The following is a 15,009-nucleotide window of genomic DNA, read 5'->3' on the forward strand; positions in this document are numbered from 1 at the left end:
CGATCAGCTGACCTAGCATAGACGCCCCCTATTGTTTTTACTTAGCCAATCAGATTTTGAGCCCTGGGGGGGGGGGGGGCCGAGTACAGCAGTTCCTGGTATAGTTAAATGAGGGTAAATGTCTAAGCAGAAACACAGTCGGAATGGAGCAGCCCAAGCCCGTCTACAGATGAGTAAAAAGACCACCCTCCACACACAGAATGGAGCCACGCATGGCAAGAGAGAATCAGAAGCACTCACACAGCCCCAGGGAGACGCGCTGCAGGGTGCTGTTCGACCTGCCTGCTTCTTAAAAAATCAAATTCCCCCATATCCTTTCATCAACCTAAATTGAATGCTGTTATTCCTCAAACCTACCAGGCACACTGACGCCACAGGACCTTGGCACTTGCTCCTTTGGCCCGTGAATGATCCTCTTCCCTGTGGCTTACATGACTCACTTCACCTCCTTCATGTCTTTGCTCAAATATCTCCTTTTCAGGCGTTTCCAAGCCCCTTATTTGAGACTGAACATCTAAACAGTCCTACACACACACACGTGCACACACGCGCGTGCACACACGCACACACACACACACCGTGTATCTTAACCTCTTGCCCTGATTTATTTTTTCTGCTTAGCACTTCTCACCATCTTATTTACTACAATTGGATGTATTTGTCCTACTTAGGGTCTGTTTCCACCATCAGAATGTAAGCCCTCTGCAGGAAGGGATTTTTGTCTATTTGCTGCTGTATCCTCAGCACCTGCTGGGCACATAGTAGCTACTCAATAAATAGTCGTTGAATGAATGAATGACGGCACTCCAGTATTCAACCCCTGCCTACCTGTCGAGGCACATCTCTCACCTCTCTCCTCCTTACCTTCTGTGCCAATGCATATTTGACACCTGGGTCGTTCAGACTTCCACTTTGCCTGTGGTCTGCTCTCCTCTTCCTCCTGGCCAGATCCCCAGTCTTTTAAGGCTCACACTGAACTCCCAGAGTCTCTTGTCTGTCTCCACTACTGCTCTGAGAGCCCCTTTGGACAGGAAGTGTGTTATTTTGTCTTTTTTTTTTTAAGATTTTATTTTTTATTTGACAGAGACAGCGAGAGAGGGAACACAAGCAAGGGGAGTGCGAGAGGGAGAAGCAGGCCCTCTGCTGAGCAGGGAGCCCGATGCTGGGGCTCGATCCCAGGACCCTGAGATCATGACCTGAGCTGAAGGCAGACGCTTAGCGGCTGAGCCACCCAGGTGCCCCTATTTTGTCTTTTTAACACATTGGCACCTAGCAGGTGCTCAATAGGTATTTAATGAGTGAATAATAATATTTGCACTTACTGAGTGCTTTCTGTGCTCAGTGTTCTCATGTTTCCTCTGCACAACAACCTATGGTAGAGTATCATTACTAACCCCATTTTTTATGGACAAATTATGGGAGGGTCAGGGAAGTTAAAAGTGTGGCAAAGGGCAGACGGGAATTGAAACTCTGTTCTCCGGGACTCTGGACTCTCAGCTTCCCCCCGCTCCCTCCGGCCCCCCCAGGAGCAAGTCCCATATCTTTCTGAGCCTGAGTTTCATATGACAAAGTCGGGTGACTGGATTGATGGATACCATCCCACTCTGACCTGCTGGGAGTGTTGCCTCCTCTAGGGCCAAACTCAAGCCAAGTTCAGTTTCCAAAAGTCAAAGGGAAACTAAGAGCTGAGAATCGAAACTGATAGCAAAAAGATTAGGCTGGGAGCCAAGTTTGTTAAGGTGGCTCCGGAACTCCCAGCTGGACTCAGTGTCCCTCAGTGCTCCTACCGCGGCAAAGGGTCTCCAAGAGGAGGAACCCAGGTCAGCCCAGTCACTTCCTGGGTTCCTCTCCACTCTGGCCCCTTTCCCCCGCAGGGTGCCGGAGGTCAGCTGAGGAGGAGCCCCCTTAAAGAAGTGGGTGTGCAGGGAGCTAGGTAGGCTGGGTGGGCTATATATCTGTGCAGCAGGGGTCCTCTGGCTCAGAGATGGCCCTGACCATGGAGCTGTATGCCACCCCTGCCTCCAGGCTGGACTCCTTCGTGGCTCAGTGGCTGCAGCCCTGCCGCGAGCAGAAAGAAGAGGTCCTGGAGGCTGTGTGGACCGTGCAACAATTCCTGAGGGAAGAGTGCTTTGAAGGGGATTGTGGACTGGACCAGGAGGTGCGGGCTCTAAGGGTGCTCAAGGTGAGATTGGTCCCCTCCGTCCACAGAGCAGGGCTGGGCAACAGGCAGCACGAGAGTCCTCGTCCCAGAGGATGCTGGGGACCTCTTGCCCCGTTATCTTTAACCCGTGCAGCTGATACGTCAGGGCACCCCACCTAGCTGCCTGCGCCCTACGCTAGTGCTGCCCTGAGCCCGAACAAGTCTGGCAAGGAAACTCATGATATCATAATAGTTTACTTTTCTGGGATGCACTAGCCCAACCCCTTAACATACCCTAGCTCTAATTCATGCACCCTGTGAGGTAGGCACTATTCTTTTCCTATTTTACAGATGAGCAAAGTGGAGGTTCAGAGCCTTAAGATTCATAATGACCAGATGCATTGCAAGGTCTCTGATTGGATCCTGGTGTGAATAGACCATCCATAAAATACAGTCTGGGGACAAGTAGGGAAATTTTAATATGGCCTGGATATTAGATTAGAGGGCAGTCATTGTTGATTTTGCTAGGGTAATCGTGTTGTGGTTATGGGGGAAGATGCTCTCTTTGGTTGGAAACAAATACTAACATATTCGGAGACAAAGTCCCTTGGTATCTGGAATTACTCGAACGTGGTTTTGATGAAGCAGACGTGACGAGGAGTTTCAACTTGTTGAATCTAACTGGCTGGGTACACGAGTGCTCATTGGATTCTCTTCCTATTTTTCTATGTTTTAAGTGTTTTTTTTAAAGATTTTATTTATTTATCTGACAGAGAGAGACAGCCAGCGAGAGAGGGAACACAAGCAGGGGGAGTGGGAGAGGAAGAAGCAGGCTCATAGCAGAGGAGCCTGATGTGGGGCTCGATCCCATAACGCCAGGATCACGCCCTGAGCCAAAAGCAGACGCTTAACCGCTGTGCCACCCAGGCGCCCCTCTATGTTTTAAGTTTTTGGTTAGAAGAAGTTTTCTTTAATGGAAGCTCAGAGAGATAAGGTGACTTGCCCAAGGTCACACAGCTAGTGGTGGAGCTGGGATTTGAACCAGGCTCTATCTATTCCGCAGCCAGTGCTCTAGGCCGCCCCCACTGATTTTTCCCCCATGCCCTTCCTTTAGCCGCTTCTTGTCCTAGCTAGAGTCAAAATTCAAGGGGGTCAAAGCTAGAAGGCCCTGGAGAATCAGACAGTCTCAGCCAACCCTTTGTTTAAACATTAAGGAAACTGAAGCACAGAGAGGGTGAGAGATGTCCCAAGTTCACATCAAGCTAGTGGCAAAGGCAGGACTAGAATTAGGGTGCCTGACTCCTAGCCCAGGGCTCTAGTTCTCTCTCCAGGGGCAGCTAACTCAGGGAAGGATTTAGAAATCTCAGGTGCCCAGCCCTTGCTTAATACCCATTCCCAGCAGCCAGAGCCTGAGGCCATAGAATCTAGGCAGACTAGGGTTTGACTCTTGGCTTCTTTCCTGCCCGGTCATGTGATCTTAGATTGCTCTTAACCTCTCAGACCGTCTGTGTCATCATCATCATCATCGTTTCCTCGTCCCGCAAAAGCCTTGTCAATGTAGGCTAAAAGATTGGCACGGGGTAAATGCACCAAAGCAAAAGCCTAGTTATAAATTCTTGCTCTGAGTCCAGCAGACCCTCCCAGCCCACCCCACCCCTGACAATGCTGAGGGTAAAGTGGATAAAAAAAGGGGAAGTCTGGAGACAGGAGGATGCTACCAACAGAATGAGTTTCGATGACAGGAAGTGGTATTTACCCAGCCCTCAAATTCTGCCTGCAGACCATAGCCACTTCCCCCCTTGCCAAAACCATAAAAAAAAAAAGAGAGAGAGAGAGAGAGAGAGAGAGATAACCCCCAAAGCAATGGTAGAGGAGAAATAATGCTTTATTCAGGCTCTAAACCCTCTTCCCACCCCTGTAAAAACCCGGTGAGCTGGGCTGGTTCACATGAATGAATGCTTATCCTTGAATGAGTTGGGTTTAAATAGATCTGGGCTGGAGCAAGTCATGAAGCTTATTCTAGAATGTTCTTTCTTCTTTGCCTGAGTCTTCAGTGAAAGAGGCAGGAAGTCTAGGCACAGCTTTCAGTGTGCCCTTTGTCCACGCACAGGGTTCCATCCCCAGCCCTGCCAAATGGGGCACAAATGTTGGGTCTCAATGAAGGTTCAGAAAGAGAATGCAAAAGGAAGAGGGAAGAAAAGATGGCGGACTTCTCCTCCACAGAACTAGGGCCTGGCTCAGAGACTTGGGGCACGGGAAAGACCCTTTATCTGACTATGACTAGGACTCCTGGCTATGAATACACTGCCTCAGCTTTCTCATCTGTACACTGGGGACAATAACAGTAGTCCCCACCTCAGTCAGTGGGTGTTAGGATTATAAAAAGGGCCTTCCATGGTGCCAGACACCGTGAGTGTTCAACCCGTGACGGTTGGATTATAATCAATCCGTAGCGATTCCACCTGCCAGGAGAGGCAGCCGTCCCACCCCCGAGGTCTGAGGCATCGCTAGCAATTCCATCTCCCAGCCTGGGCTGAGAAAGACAGGAGCCCAGAGAGTTGCAGGGCTTTTTGTACCAGAGACAGGAGGGGCTGGAGAGCAGGTCTGGACTCTCAAGAGCATCAGATAGGCCACTTCCAAATCATCCAGCTCAAGCTCCGTCCATCCCGATGGGGAAACTGAATCCCAGGCAGAGAAGGGTTGATCTAAGTCAACGAGACAAAGAAGAGGACGAGAGATACGTGGTTGACTGCCTGCATGCCAGGCAGTTAAGAACTTAGTGACGCACATTCCATGGCTACTGTCATTTTGCAGATGAGGAATTAGGATTCACAGTTAGGGACCACAGCTGAGAAACAAGGGCAGGGGTCAGGGTCAGAGTCAGGCTGCCCCATGGCTGTTATCCACCAGGCAATCCTGCTCCCCACTTTTTAATGTCATGAAATGACTCAGATGCCTGGAATGCTCAGAATACCCTGTGGAGTAGGTATCTTGGTGGCCTCTTGGAGGAGGCATCACTGTGCAAGTGAGAACACCCCGTCTCAGAAGCAATACAATGTCATAAATATGCAGCTTGGGCGCTGGAGTCAGGCTGTCTGGGTTCAAACCCAGGCTCTGCTGTGTACAGTGTGTGACCCTGGGGGAGTGACTTCTTCTCTTGAAATCTCAGTGTTCTCCCCTGTAAAGAGAAGATATTGGTACCACCCCCCCTCCTGGGTTGTGGGGAGCATCGGATGGGACAATTCATGTAAAGAGCATCAGGGATTGCCTGGTACAGGCCGTGGCAGGTGACTGGGCTCCGTGTTCTGCAGGTAGGCTCCTTCGGGAACGGCACAGCGCTCAGGAACACCTTGGAGGTGGAACTGGTGGTGTTCCTGAGCTGTTTCCACAGTTTCCAGCAAGAGGCCAAGCACCACCAGGCCATTCTGAGTCTGATATGGAAAAAGTTGTGGTATTGCCGGGATCTGCTGGCCCTTAGGCTCGAGGACGTGGAAATCGTCCAGGGAGTCCCCGATGCTGTCGTCTTCACCATCCAGACCAGGCGGACTGCAGAGCCCATCACTGTCACCATCGTGCCTGCCTACAGGGCCCTGGGTAAGGGAAGGGGAAGCCCATCAGACTCACACACTTGCCATCCCAGGGAGACATGAACCCCCTCACCTCTCGTTTACGGCCACATGCAGACACCTGCATTCATCCGTTCAACCTACGTCCAGAGCCAGGGGCTTGGCAACCACAGGACACGGGACTGGCCCAACTCGGGCCGTTGTGTCACTCAACATGGGAAACCCTTATCAAAGAGTCGCGTGGATACATATATGATTGCAAGAGGAGATGAGACCAGCAGAGGGGAAGGTGTTAGTAGTGGAAACTGGGGTGCTTCGGTAGCATTTATCAGGGGTGCCGGGGCCTGTCATTGTTTGAGCTTTTCCAGAAGCAGACCCTGAGACAAGGGTGTGAGGATAAGCAGTCCCAGGAAATGCTGAGAGGGAAGCAGGGGAGTGGGACAGGGAAGGGAGGAAGCGTCACAAGTTCGTGCCCCTGGAGAACTCTAGGTGACAGCCCGGAGTTGGAATGGGATGTTTATTCCCCAACTTCCCATCACCCTTGGCTGAGGGCTGCTTCCTGGGACCACGAACTCCCCAGCACTTCTGGTCTGTCCTCAGGCAGAGTGCTCAGTGTTTGGAGTAAACAGTATCAGCTACAACCCCAGACAACCAGGTTTCATCTTCTGCCAGCTCCTCTTACCTAGAGGGGCTGCCAGGATCGCCTGGTGGAGAAGCTTGCCACGGAAGCACACCCTTCAGCAAATGCACTTGAGGAGTCCAGCTCTCTTATCTGGACCTAGTTCTCGTTTCCCGTGTCAGGAGGTTGGACTCAATCACTGAGAAAGAAATCCCAAACAGACATTAAGGGCAACTGTGGTGTTGGGGACCTTGAGCGAGGACAACAGTCCTCGAGTGGCCTGGGGAATGGCAAGCCCACTTTTGGTTCTCCAGAGGACAAGCAAGCAAGGCAAACCTTGATTCTCTAGGCAGTGAGGTGTCTGTCCGCCCCCCCCCCCCCCCCCCCCCGCCGCCTGACTACTTATCAACCTGGGGCTTCCTAAATCCCCGCTCTCTACCTTTGCTCCCTCCCATCCCAGGGCCTTCTGTTTCCAACACTCAGCCACATCCTGAGGTCTATGTGAGTCTGATTGAGGCCCACGGTTACCCTGGAAATTTCTCCCCATCCTTCAGCGAGCTGCAGAGAAACTTCGTGAAACATCGGCCAACCAAGCTGAAAAGCCTCCTCCGGCTAGTAAAGCACTGGTACCTTGAGGTGAGGGGGTCGCCGGGATGGGGGCACGAGGCGGCGCTGGCAGAAAGCGGGGAAGAGAAGGCGGGGGGGGGGGGGGGGGGGCTGATTTTGCCATTCCAGGGACCTGCATCCAGGGGGATGGTAGTGGGGGAGGGGCGGAAATGCTAATCTTTTAAACTGTAAGGTGAAATAGTGGAGAAAGTGGAGGAGGAGGAAGAGAAGGAAGGAATATACAATAGGTCCCAGGACACAAGTGCTTGGAACACCGCAGTTTCGGTCTATACTGGCTAGCGTCGAGTTCATTGAGTTCTCCCAGCGTAGTTAATGTCAGCTGGTTAAGGACTAACATGAAGAAAGGTTCCATTAATTGCACCCACACCGGTTTCCCCCACAAATTGCTGTGTTCCTATCACAATCATTACCAAGTGAATATATCCGTAACAGCTAATTTTTCGATTTCACATGTGATGGCTTGCATGGTACCAAGTATATTTCAAAATATCCCAGTGAACAAAGTCATCTAAACTTATGAAAGGAAGATTCTGAAACAAACCCGAAAGTTAGAAAGGGGGTGAAAAAAGATGCTTTCTTATATATTTAAAAAAAAAAAAAAAAAGCAGGGGTACCTGGATGGCTCAATCGGTTAAGCGCCCAACTCTTGATTTCAGCTCAGGTCATGATCTCGGGGTCCTGGGGTTTAGCCCCGCATGGAGCCCCGCACTCAGTGGGGAATCTGCTCGAGGATTCTCTCTTGCTCTCCCTCAACTACTCCCCCCACCTCTGTCTCTCTGTCTCTCTCTCTCTAAAATAAATAAATCTTTAAAAAACAAAATCAGAAAATGTCCAAGGTTAGTAAGTTTACAGTTACTGTGTTTATGGTGGGGAAAGCAGCCCTTTTCTTCCACGATTATCGTATCAACCGAGGTTGTGATATATCTTCAGACATCAGTATTGCCAAAGCCAAGAATAAAACCGGTTTTGTTGATAAGTCAGTCACTTACAGGAAATGATGCGAGGTTTTGTGGCTTTGGAGAACTAGAAGTCCACGGAATGATCCCTTTGCTTGCTCTAAGAGCACAAAGTGTTTTCTTCCTACCTATGCGCGGTTTTTTTTTTTTTTTTTTGTAACGTCCACAGGACAGTATATCAGCTTTGCTTCTAGAATCCTCCCTTCTGTTTTTGTTCAAGCCTCCTCCTTAAAACAAGGATTTGATCACATATGTTTTCTCTCTTTTTTCTTTTTTTAAAAAAGATTTATTTGTTAGAGATAGCACGTGCACGCGGTGGAGGGGCAGAGGGAAAGAATCTCAAGCCGATTCCCCATTGAGCGTGGAGCCCTCTGTGGAGCTCAGTCTCACGACCCTGAGATCACGACCTGAGCCAAAATCAAGAGTCAGCCACTTAACCGACTGACCTACACAGGCGCCCCTAGAAAGATTCTTTAGACAAGAAGTGACTGGTATCAGTTAAGATACTTCCTTTTGCAAGTAAGAGAAAAACCAACTCAAACTGACTTAAACCATAAGGATACTTATCTGCTCATGTGTGAAAACCCGTAGCAGTGGGAAGGGAGCTTCAGGCACTGTTTCGTAGAGTCTCCAGGCCTGCTTCTCTATAATACCCTCAGGTTCTCTGTCTCTCTGGCACCTTGGACTTCAGTCTGGTTTAACCTCATGATGGCAAAATGGCCACAGCTATTCCTGCCCTCACATCCACACACAGGCGATTTCTCTTTCAGCCACCAAACCGAAGAACTGGGCTTCACTCACACCGAGACAGCTTACATCATGAGCTTCTCTTGAAACAATCACTTAGCAAGGAGAACAGGTTTATGCCGAGGACCCTGTTGGGTCAGGATCCCCACCCTGGAGTTGAGGGGCGTGGTAATCCCATCCAAACAGCACTGGCTACTGCACAAGGGAGAAGAAAGAAATGCTTCCTAGAGCATTCTGTGTTCCCCACAGAATCTCAGCTATTGCCGAGATCTGTAGGAACCTCCCACCCCTCTTTTTTTCTATCAGCTAAGAAGACTTGTCTTTAAAGGAAACCTTTCAGAAGCCCAGTACAGTAAAAGAGAAACGAGCTGCTTAGGCTGGGATGTAGTGGCAGAGCCCAGCGTGCTCGCTCTTTGGGACACTTCTTCATAAGGCCATTCCAGGAGTTACGTCAGGCATGCTTTGTGGGGCACCTGCTGGCTCAGTTGGTGGAGGGTGCAACTCTTGATCTCAGGGTTGTGGGTTGGAGCCCCACATTGGGTGCAGGGATTGCTTAAAAATAAAATCTTAGAAAAAAAAAAAAAGGAATAGTTTGAAACCCACGGGACCAACTGAGCCCCTTAATTCTTAAACAGGGAAACCACGTAGGGCCAGAGGGAAAGCGACTGGCCAAGATTACACAGCCAGTAGGTGGCAGAGCTGAGACAAGAAGTTGGATTTTCCAGTTTCTGGTCCATCCAGAGCGATCTTGGGGTCTCTCCTGTCTCTTTCAACAGTACGTGAAAGCCAGGTGCCCCAGGGCCGCGCTGCCCCCTGACTATGCCCTCGAGCTGCTGACCATCTACGCCTGGGAAATGGGTACCCAGGAGGACAAGAGTTTCGGGCTGGACGAAGGCTTCACCACTGTGATGGAACTGCTCCGGGAGTATAAGTTCCTCTGCGTCTATTGGACCAAGTACTACACGTTCCAGAACCCAGTCATCAAGGATTTCGTCAGAAAACAGCTCAAAAGAGACAGGTACTGGGCCCCCGCGTGTCGGCCACATCTCAGAGAACAGAAAGAACAGAGGCAAAGGTGGGCTTTATCAATAGTAAAACCGCACTGGCATCTCAAACCAACACGGGACCCATCTCAGGTTGGCCGCCTTTCAGAATCGCCGGGTGGGCTGAGGGGCTGTAAGCCGTCTCCTTGTACCTCAAGGAACCCCACCCTACTGAGCACTCTTGCTTCCAAAAGACTTTTGGTGCATTCTAGCAACAGCATGGAAACGTGGAAAGAATCAGAGAGCCAGGTTCCATCCCAGCTCTGCCTTTTTCTCTGTGAGCCCCAGCAACTCATCTGTAAAGCGGGAGTCAGTGGTACGCACAATGCAGGCTGCTGTAAGGGTCGGGGAAGTAGGTAAAGGGCCTACGGTATCTGGTCTGTGGCAGATGCCGGAGAAATGTTCACTGTTGTAGTGCACACAGCTCTGTGTAGCACCAGCACCCATCCCCGGCCCTGGATCGTCACCATTTATGTGAAGGCTGGCTCAGCCTCCAGCAGTCAGCACTTGCGTCCCTTTGCCTGAGGGCTTTCAGCCTCCCCCAGCGGCCAGTGGAAGCTGGTGGATAAATACCCCAGCTCCCTCCCGTCTCAAGTGGAAGGACGCTCTCTGGGTCATGTGTGCTACATTGTTTCCCAGAGTCCCGATGGTGAGACTAACCTCCAGTTGCCCGCAGTGGTAATCACCTCAATACAGACCCTTCAGCGGTGTCCATCCCTTCCGGTCTCACTCTCCCACTGCCTTACTGGTGCTTCCTGGCCTGTCCTTCCAAATCAACCACTGGCACTCAAATCCTTCTCTTGGGATCCACTTCTGGGGAAACCCAGCCTGAGACAACTCTTTATATTAGAAGCGCTAGGTCAGGGCAAGCAATATCCCAAGAATGTCTATTGTTCCCTTTTATGAATGTTGGGCCTTTTTTTTTTTTTTTAAACAAAGAAGAAAAACACAGTCTCCTGATGAAAAGAGGATTTATTATAAGGATACCCAGAAATTTGAGGTTAGAAAACCATCAGGACCTGAGGCAAACCTGTAGACACCCCCTTTCTCTGCCACTTGCTCTCACGGTCCCTCTTTCTTCTGACGGCCTCTGCTTCTCTCCCAACACCTGCCCTGCCCTCCTCCGACTTCCACTTGATGAGGGACCTCCATCATCCTTGGTCCAAACTCCAGAGGGAACCAATCTACTCATTGGACTCAGGCCCTACATGTCGGGTCACCAGGTGTGTCACTTTGGGTCAGGTGATCTTACCCGAAGGACAGCCTGGCACTGCTCCCTGTTTCAGGCAGGACTATTTCAGGGATGGAGGGATGTTGGGAGTAGTAGGCATAGAGCCTACAGTGTCCAGCACACTCCCATAGCATACTGTCACATTCTGTCCTAGATAAAGTCACAGCTCCCTCCTAAGCCAGAAGTTCCTGGAGGGCAAGAGCCAGGTCTTAATCATGGGCTTGGCTTCCAACACATATGGTCACCCCAAGCAACCTAAGGACGCTGTTAGACCCCCTTCAAGCCAATATTCTTTAAGTATTCATTCACCATTTATATAGAAGAGAGACACCTGGTGGCAGCCCAACTTCTCTGTGGAAGCAGAGCAGAGGGTAAGAACACCCGTTCACTGGCTATAAGAAGTCAGAGAAGTCTGTGCCTCAGTTTCCTCATCTGTGAAACCAGGACAACAACAACAGCAATAACAACAGTCTCTCCCAGGGCACCTGGGTGGCTCGGTCGGTTAAGCATCCGACTCTTGATTTCAGTTCAGGTCATGACCTCAGGGGCGTGAGATTGAGCCCTGCGTCCGGTTGCATGTTCAGCAGGGAATCTGCTCCAGATTCTCTCCCTCTCCCTCTGCCCCTCCCCCCTGCTCGGGCACACTCTCTCTCTCTCAAATAAATAAATAATAAATAAATAAATAAATAAATAAATAAATAAATAAATATTTTTTAAAAAAGAAGAAGAAAGAAAGAAATCAATAGTCTCTCTCTCTTAGAATTGTTATAGGGTTAGCCCGGTGATGGGTAGTAAGGAGGGCACGTATTGCGTGGAGCACTGGGTGTTATACACAAACAATGAATCATGGAACACTACAGCAAAAACTAATGATGTACTGTATGCTGACTAACATAACGTAATTTTAAAAATGAAAAAATAAATGAAAAAATAAAATAAAATAGTTTAATTCACAAAGGGCTTGACCCAGTGCCTCAATAATTGTCAGTAGTTGGTGGTGGTGGTGTTTCTATTACCCAAAGCAACTCAGCAGCCCTAGCCTCAGACTTAGGATGTAGCCTGCTTAGCAAAACAAAAGCTCTGAACTTAAGAGGCCCACCTGCCTGAGCCAGGCCCTGTTATGGCTACTGCGTGCCTTTGGGGATCTCAACACTCCACACCCCGAAAAGGAATTCTTGGGAATATAATCATCCCCATTCTGTTCCTCTCCAGCAGTGTTCTCGAGCCTTCCTGGACCAATGGCCCCGGAGGCTCTGGACCCAGCACATGCTTAGTGGTTTGATTAGATGACTGCTTGAGCAGGCTGCTTTCTGGCTTGCCGGCCTCCGGCCCGGAAAGGGCCTGGAAACCCTCTCCCTGTGTTGCAGGCCCATCATCCTGGATCCAGCTGACCCCACCCACAATGTGGCGGAAGGGTACAGATGGGACATAGTCGCTCAGAGGGCCAGCCAGTGCCTGAAACAGAACTGTTGCTATGACAACAAGGAGAATCCAGTCCCCAGCTGGAACGTGAAGGTAATGGCTCCTCTGTGGGGCTCTCAGGGCTTTGAAGCTCAAAAGGAGCTTACTGCGTGGAATTTACTTACTTAGCTTCTGTGTCGATGGAGCCAACAAGGCTTTAGAGCCAGAGAGGCCGGGCTGCAGCACCCAGTAGCTCTGGGAACTTGGCGGACATTTTTCAACCCTCTGAGCCTCAGATGGCTTCCTTTCATACTCATGTTCTCCTTTTTCTTTCTCTTTCCCATAACCTACTGGAGAATCAGTCATGCTCCCGATCACTGTGTGCATGAGCTGAGGCCAGATAAGTGAATTCAGCCGCTGTTTTGTGCCAGCACTTGGGGTGGTGGGGACAACAGTGGTGCAGACATGAAACGTGTCTCCTACTCTCAAAGAACTCACTGGATTTTGGTAGGAAGCAAGCCCGTGAAACAAACGTGCACAAAGCTGCTAGAAAGAAAAGAATTGCCAGGGAAGTTATTCAGGGAACAAAAAAATGCTAAATAATATTATTATGTAATGGCAAACCTACCGTACAGGCAAAGATCACAATAATCAATTTTATTCTATTCCTATATACTTAATAACTTACCAAGCACTTGTCCTGGAACAAGTCTGTAAAATAGAGAGGTCCAGTATTTTTATTATCACTGTCTTGAACGTTGTCACCCCCATTTTACAGATGAAGAAACCGAGGCTCAGAGAGGTTAAGTGAATTAACCAAGATCACACAGCTAAGAGCAGAGCCAGGATTTACACCCAGGCCAGGTCTTTGTGGGGCCCACCAACCAAGTGAGGCCCACGGACAGACTGAAAAGTATATGCCTCTGGATTTTTCCTGAATATAAAAACCATTGTGCAATGTCTTGAAAAATCAGCAGATGTGGGAATTCTGGGCCTATATTCCTTCTGGAAAAGATCACCTACGGTCCAGGCCTCCCCAGCACCTTCCAGGTGCTGTTCTTCAGCCACCAGGGGCTCCCAGACCCTTGAGCATGACCTCGGGTGGTGGCGAAGAACAGACTTTGGAGTCTGACCGACCTTGGTTCAAATACCGGCTATGCGTCTCACTACCCGTGTGACGGTCAATAAGTCACTTAACCCTGCTCAGCCACGATTTCCTCATCTGTACAAGGGGATGATAGGAACCAACCTCATGGGGCTGCTGTGAGAATAAGATTCATTAAGAAGAGTGGAGCCGGCTCCCAGCAGAGGGCCTGGAAGGTGGTTGGTGCAACCCAAATGTGTTGGTGCTGTTGATGCTGTTGGAAACTGGGACCGGTAAGGGGAACTTTTCCACGTCAGGCAGCGGAGTGTGGAATTAACCCCCTCTCCCTCTTCTCTCCCTTCCAGAGGGCACGAGACATCCAAGTGACAGTGGAACAGTGGGGTCACTCAGACTTGATCTTTAGGGTGAACCCTTATGAGCCCATAAAGAAGGTTCAAGAGAAGATCTGGCAGAGCCGGAGTTCCTTGAGCCTGCAGCAACTGTCCTTCCAGGAGCCTGGTGGCAAGCGACAGTTCCTCAATACCCAATGCTCCCTGGCCTCTTACAGCATCTTCTCCAACATTCGCCTCTGTCTGATGGAGACCTTCTCCAGCGAGATCCAGGTCTTTGTGAAGAATCCCGATGGGGGGAGCCACACCTATGCCCTTGACCCCAAAAGCTTCATCCTGGGCCTGAAGCAGCAGATTGAAGACAAGCAAGGGTTGCCCAGAAAGCAGCAGCAGCTGGAGTTCCAAGGTCAAGTCCTGCAGGATTGGTTGTCTTTGTGCAGCTATGGGATCCAGGACAGAGACACCCTTATCCTCTCCAAGAAGAAAGCTGAAAGGTTTCCTTTTCCTCCCAGCTAAGCTGGGACCCGGCATATCAACCACTTCTTACAGCTCTTGCCATGTCTTCACTAGCTTTGTAAATAGTTAGCCTAGCCCTGCCAGCGGGGGAATGAGGAGGGATGGGAGACACTTGATATACAATGGACAATGACTGGACCACATATGACGATAGGTTTCTGACCCACACAGCCTCTGCAGTCCCCAGCCCGGGAAGCCAAACCACCACCTCCACAGCAATCAACCCCCAGTCATCAGGACTTGGTCACTAACTGCCAGCTTCCCTAATTCCATCTCACTCCCAACTTAGAACCAACCAGAAAAAGCCGAAGAAGCTCCCTAGCCAAGCACAGAGGACACCCTGCTTCTAGTTAGCCACCTACTGCTTCCCCATGCCAACAGCTTCCCTCAGGATGTACCTGAAGCCTTCTCTTTTTTCCACTGTAAAGCTTTCGCTGTCTTGGAGTCTCTGCCAGTTTGCAGGGGACAGTGGCTGACTCCCTTGCAATAGGAAGCTGGGAATAAATAACCTTTGTTTATTCTCTTTTGGATGGTCTTCATGTCTTTCCACACGTGCTAATGCTGTCCTGGTGATTCTTTCTGAATCTTTTGAGCCTCCTAACTCTGGGAGGTGAGGATTGCAGGGAAACTGAGATGGAGGGAGGCAAAGTCCAGGACAGTGAGGATGACAAAGTGTAAATTCTCTCAACTCCTGATGCACACACACAAATAGTACATAATGGTCCAAGG

General features: G+C 50.0%; 1 protein-coding gene across 1 annotated transcript; it reads left to right on the forward strand.

Moving 5' to 3' along the window:
- Nucleotides 1–1,969: 1,969 nt before the first annotated feature.
- Nucleotides 1,970–14,803, forward strand: OASL (2'-5'-oligoadenylate synthetase like). The gene is made up of 6 exons (XM_026515033.4): nt 1,970–2,182; nt 5,452–5,734; nt 6,786–6,961; nt 9,432–9,673; nt 12,297–12,444; nt 13,780–14,803. The coding sequence occupies exons 1-6, from the start codon at nt 1,985–1,987 to the stop codon at nt 14,278–14,280; spliced, it is 1,548 nt and encodes a 515-aa protein (XP_026370818.3). The 5' UTR covers nt 1,970–1,984; the 3' UTR covers nt 14,281–14,803.
- The last annotated feature ends 206 nt before the right edge of the window (nt 14,804–15,009 follow it).

The sequence above is a fragment of the Ursus arctos genome, unplaced genomic scaffold (assembly GCF_023065955.2).
Source record: "Ursus arctos isolate Adak ecotype North America unplaced genomic scaffold, UrsArc2.0 scaffold_34, whole genome shotgun sequence".
In the NCBI taxonomy this organism is placed as follows: domain Eukaryota; kingdom Metazoa; phylum Chordata; class Mammalia; order Carnivora; family Ursidae; genus Ursus; species Ursus arctos.

Bases quoted from the DNA above. Each gene is read 5' to 3' on its own strand.
- OASL (XM_026515033.4), top strand. From the start codon at position 1,985: ATGGCCCTGACCATGGAGCTGTATGCCACCCCTGCCTCCAGGCTGGAC. The intron at 6,962-9,431 runs GTGAGGGGGTCG...CTCTTTCAACAG, and splicing joins TAAAGCACTGGTACCTTGAG to TACGTGAAAGCCAGGTGCCC. The intron at 12,445-13,779 runs GTAATGGCTCCT...TCTCCCTTCCAG, and splicing joins TCCCCAGCTGGAACGTGAAG to AGGGCACGAGACATCCAAGT.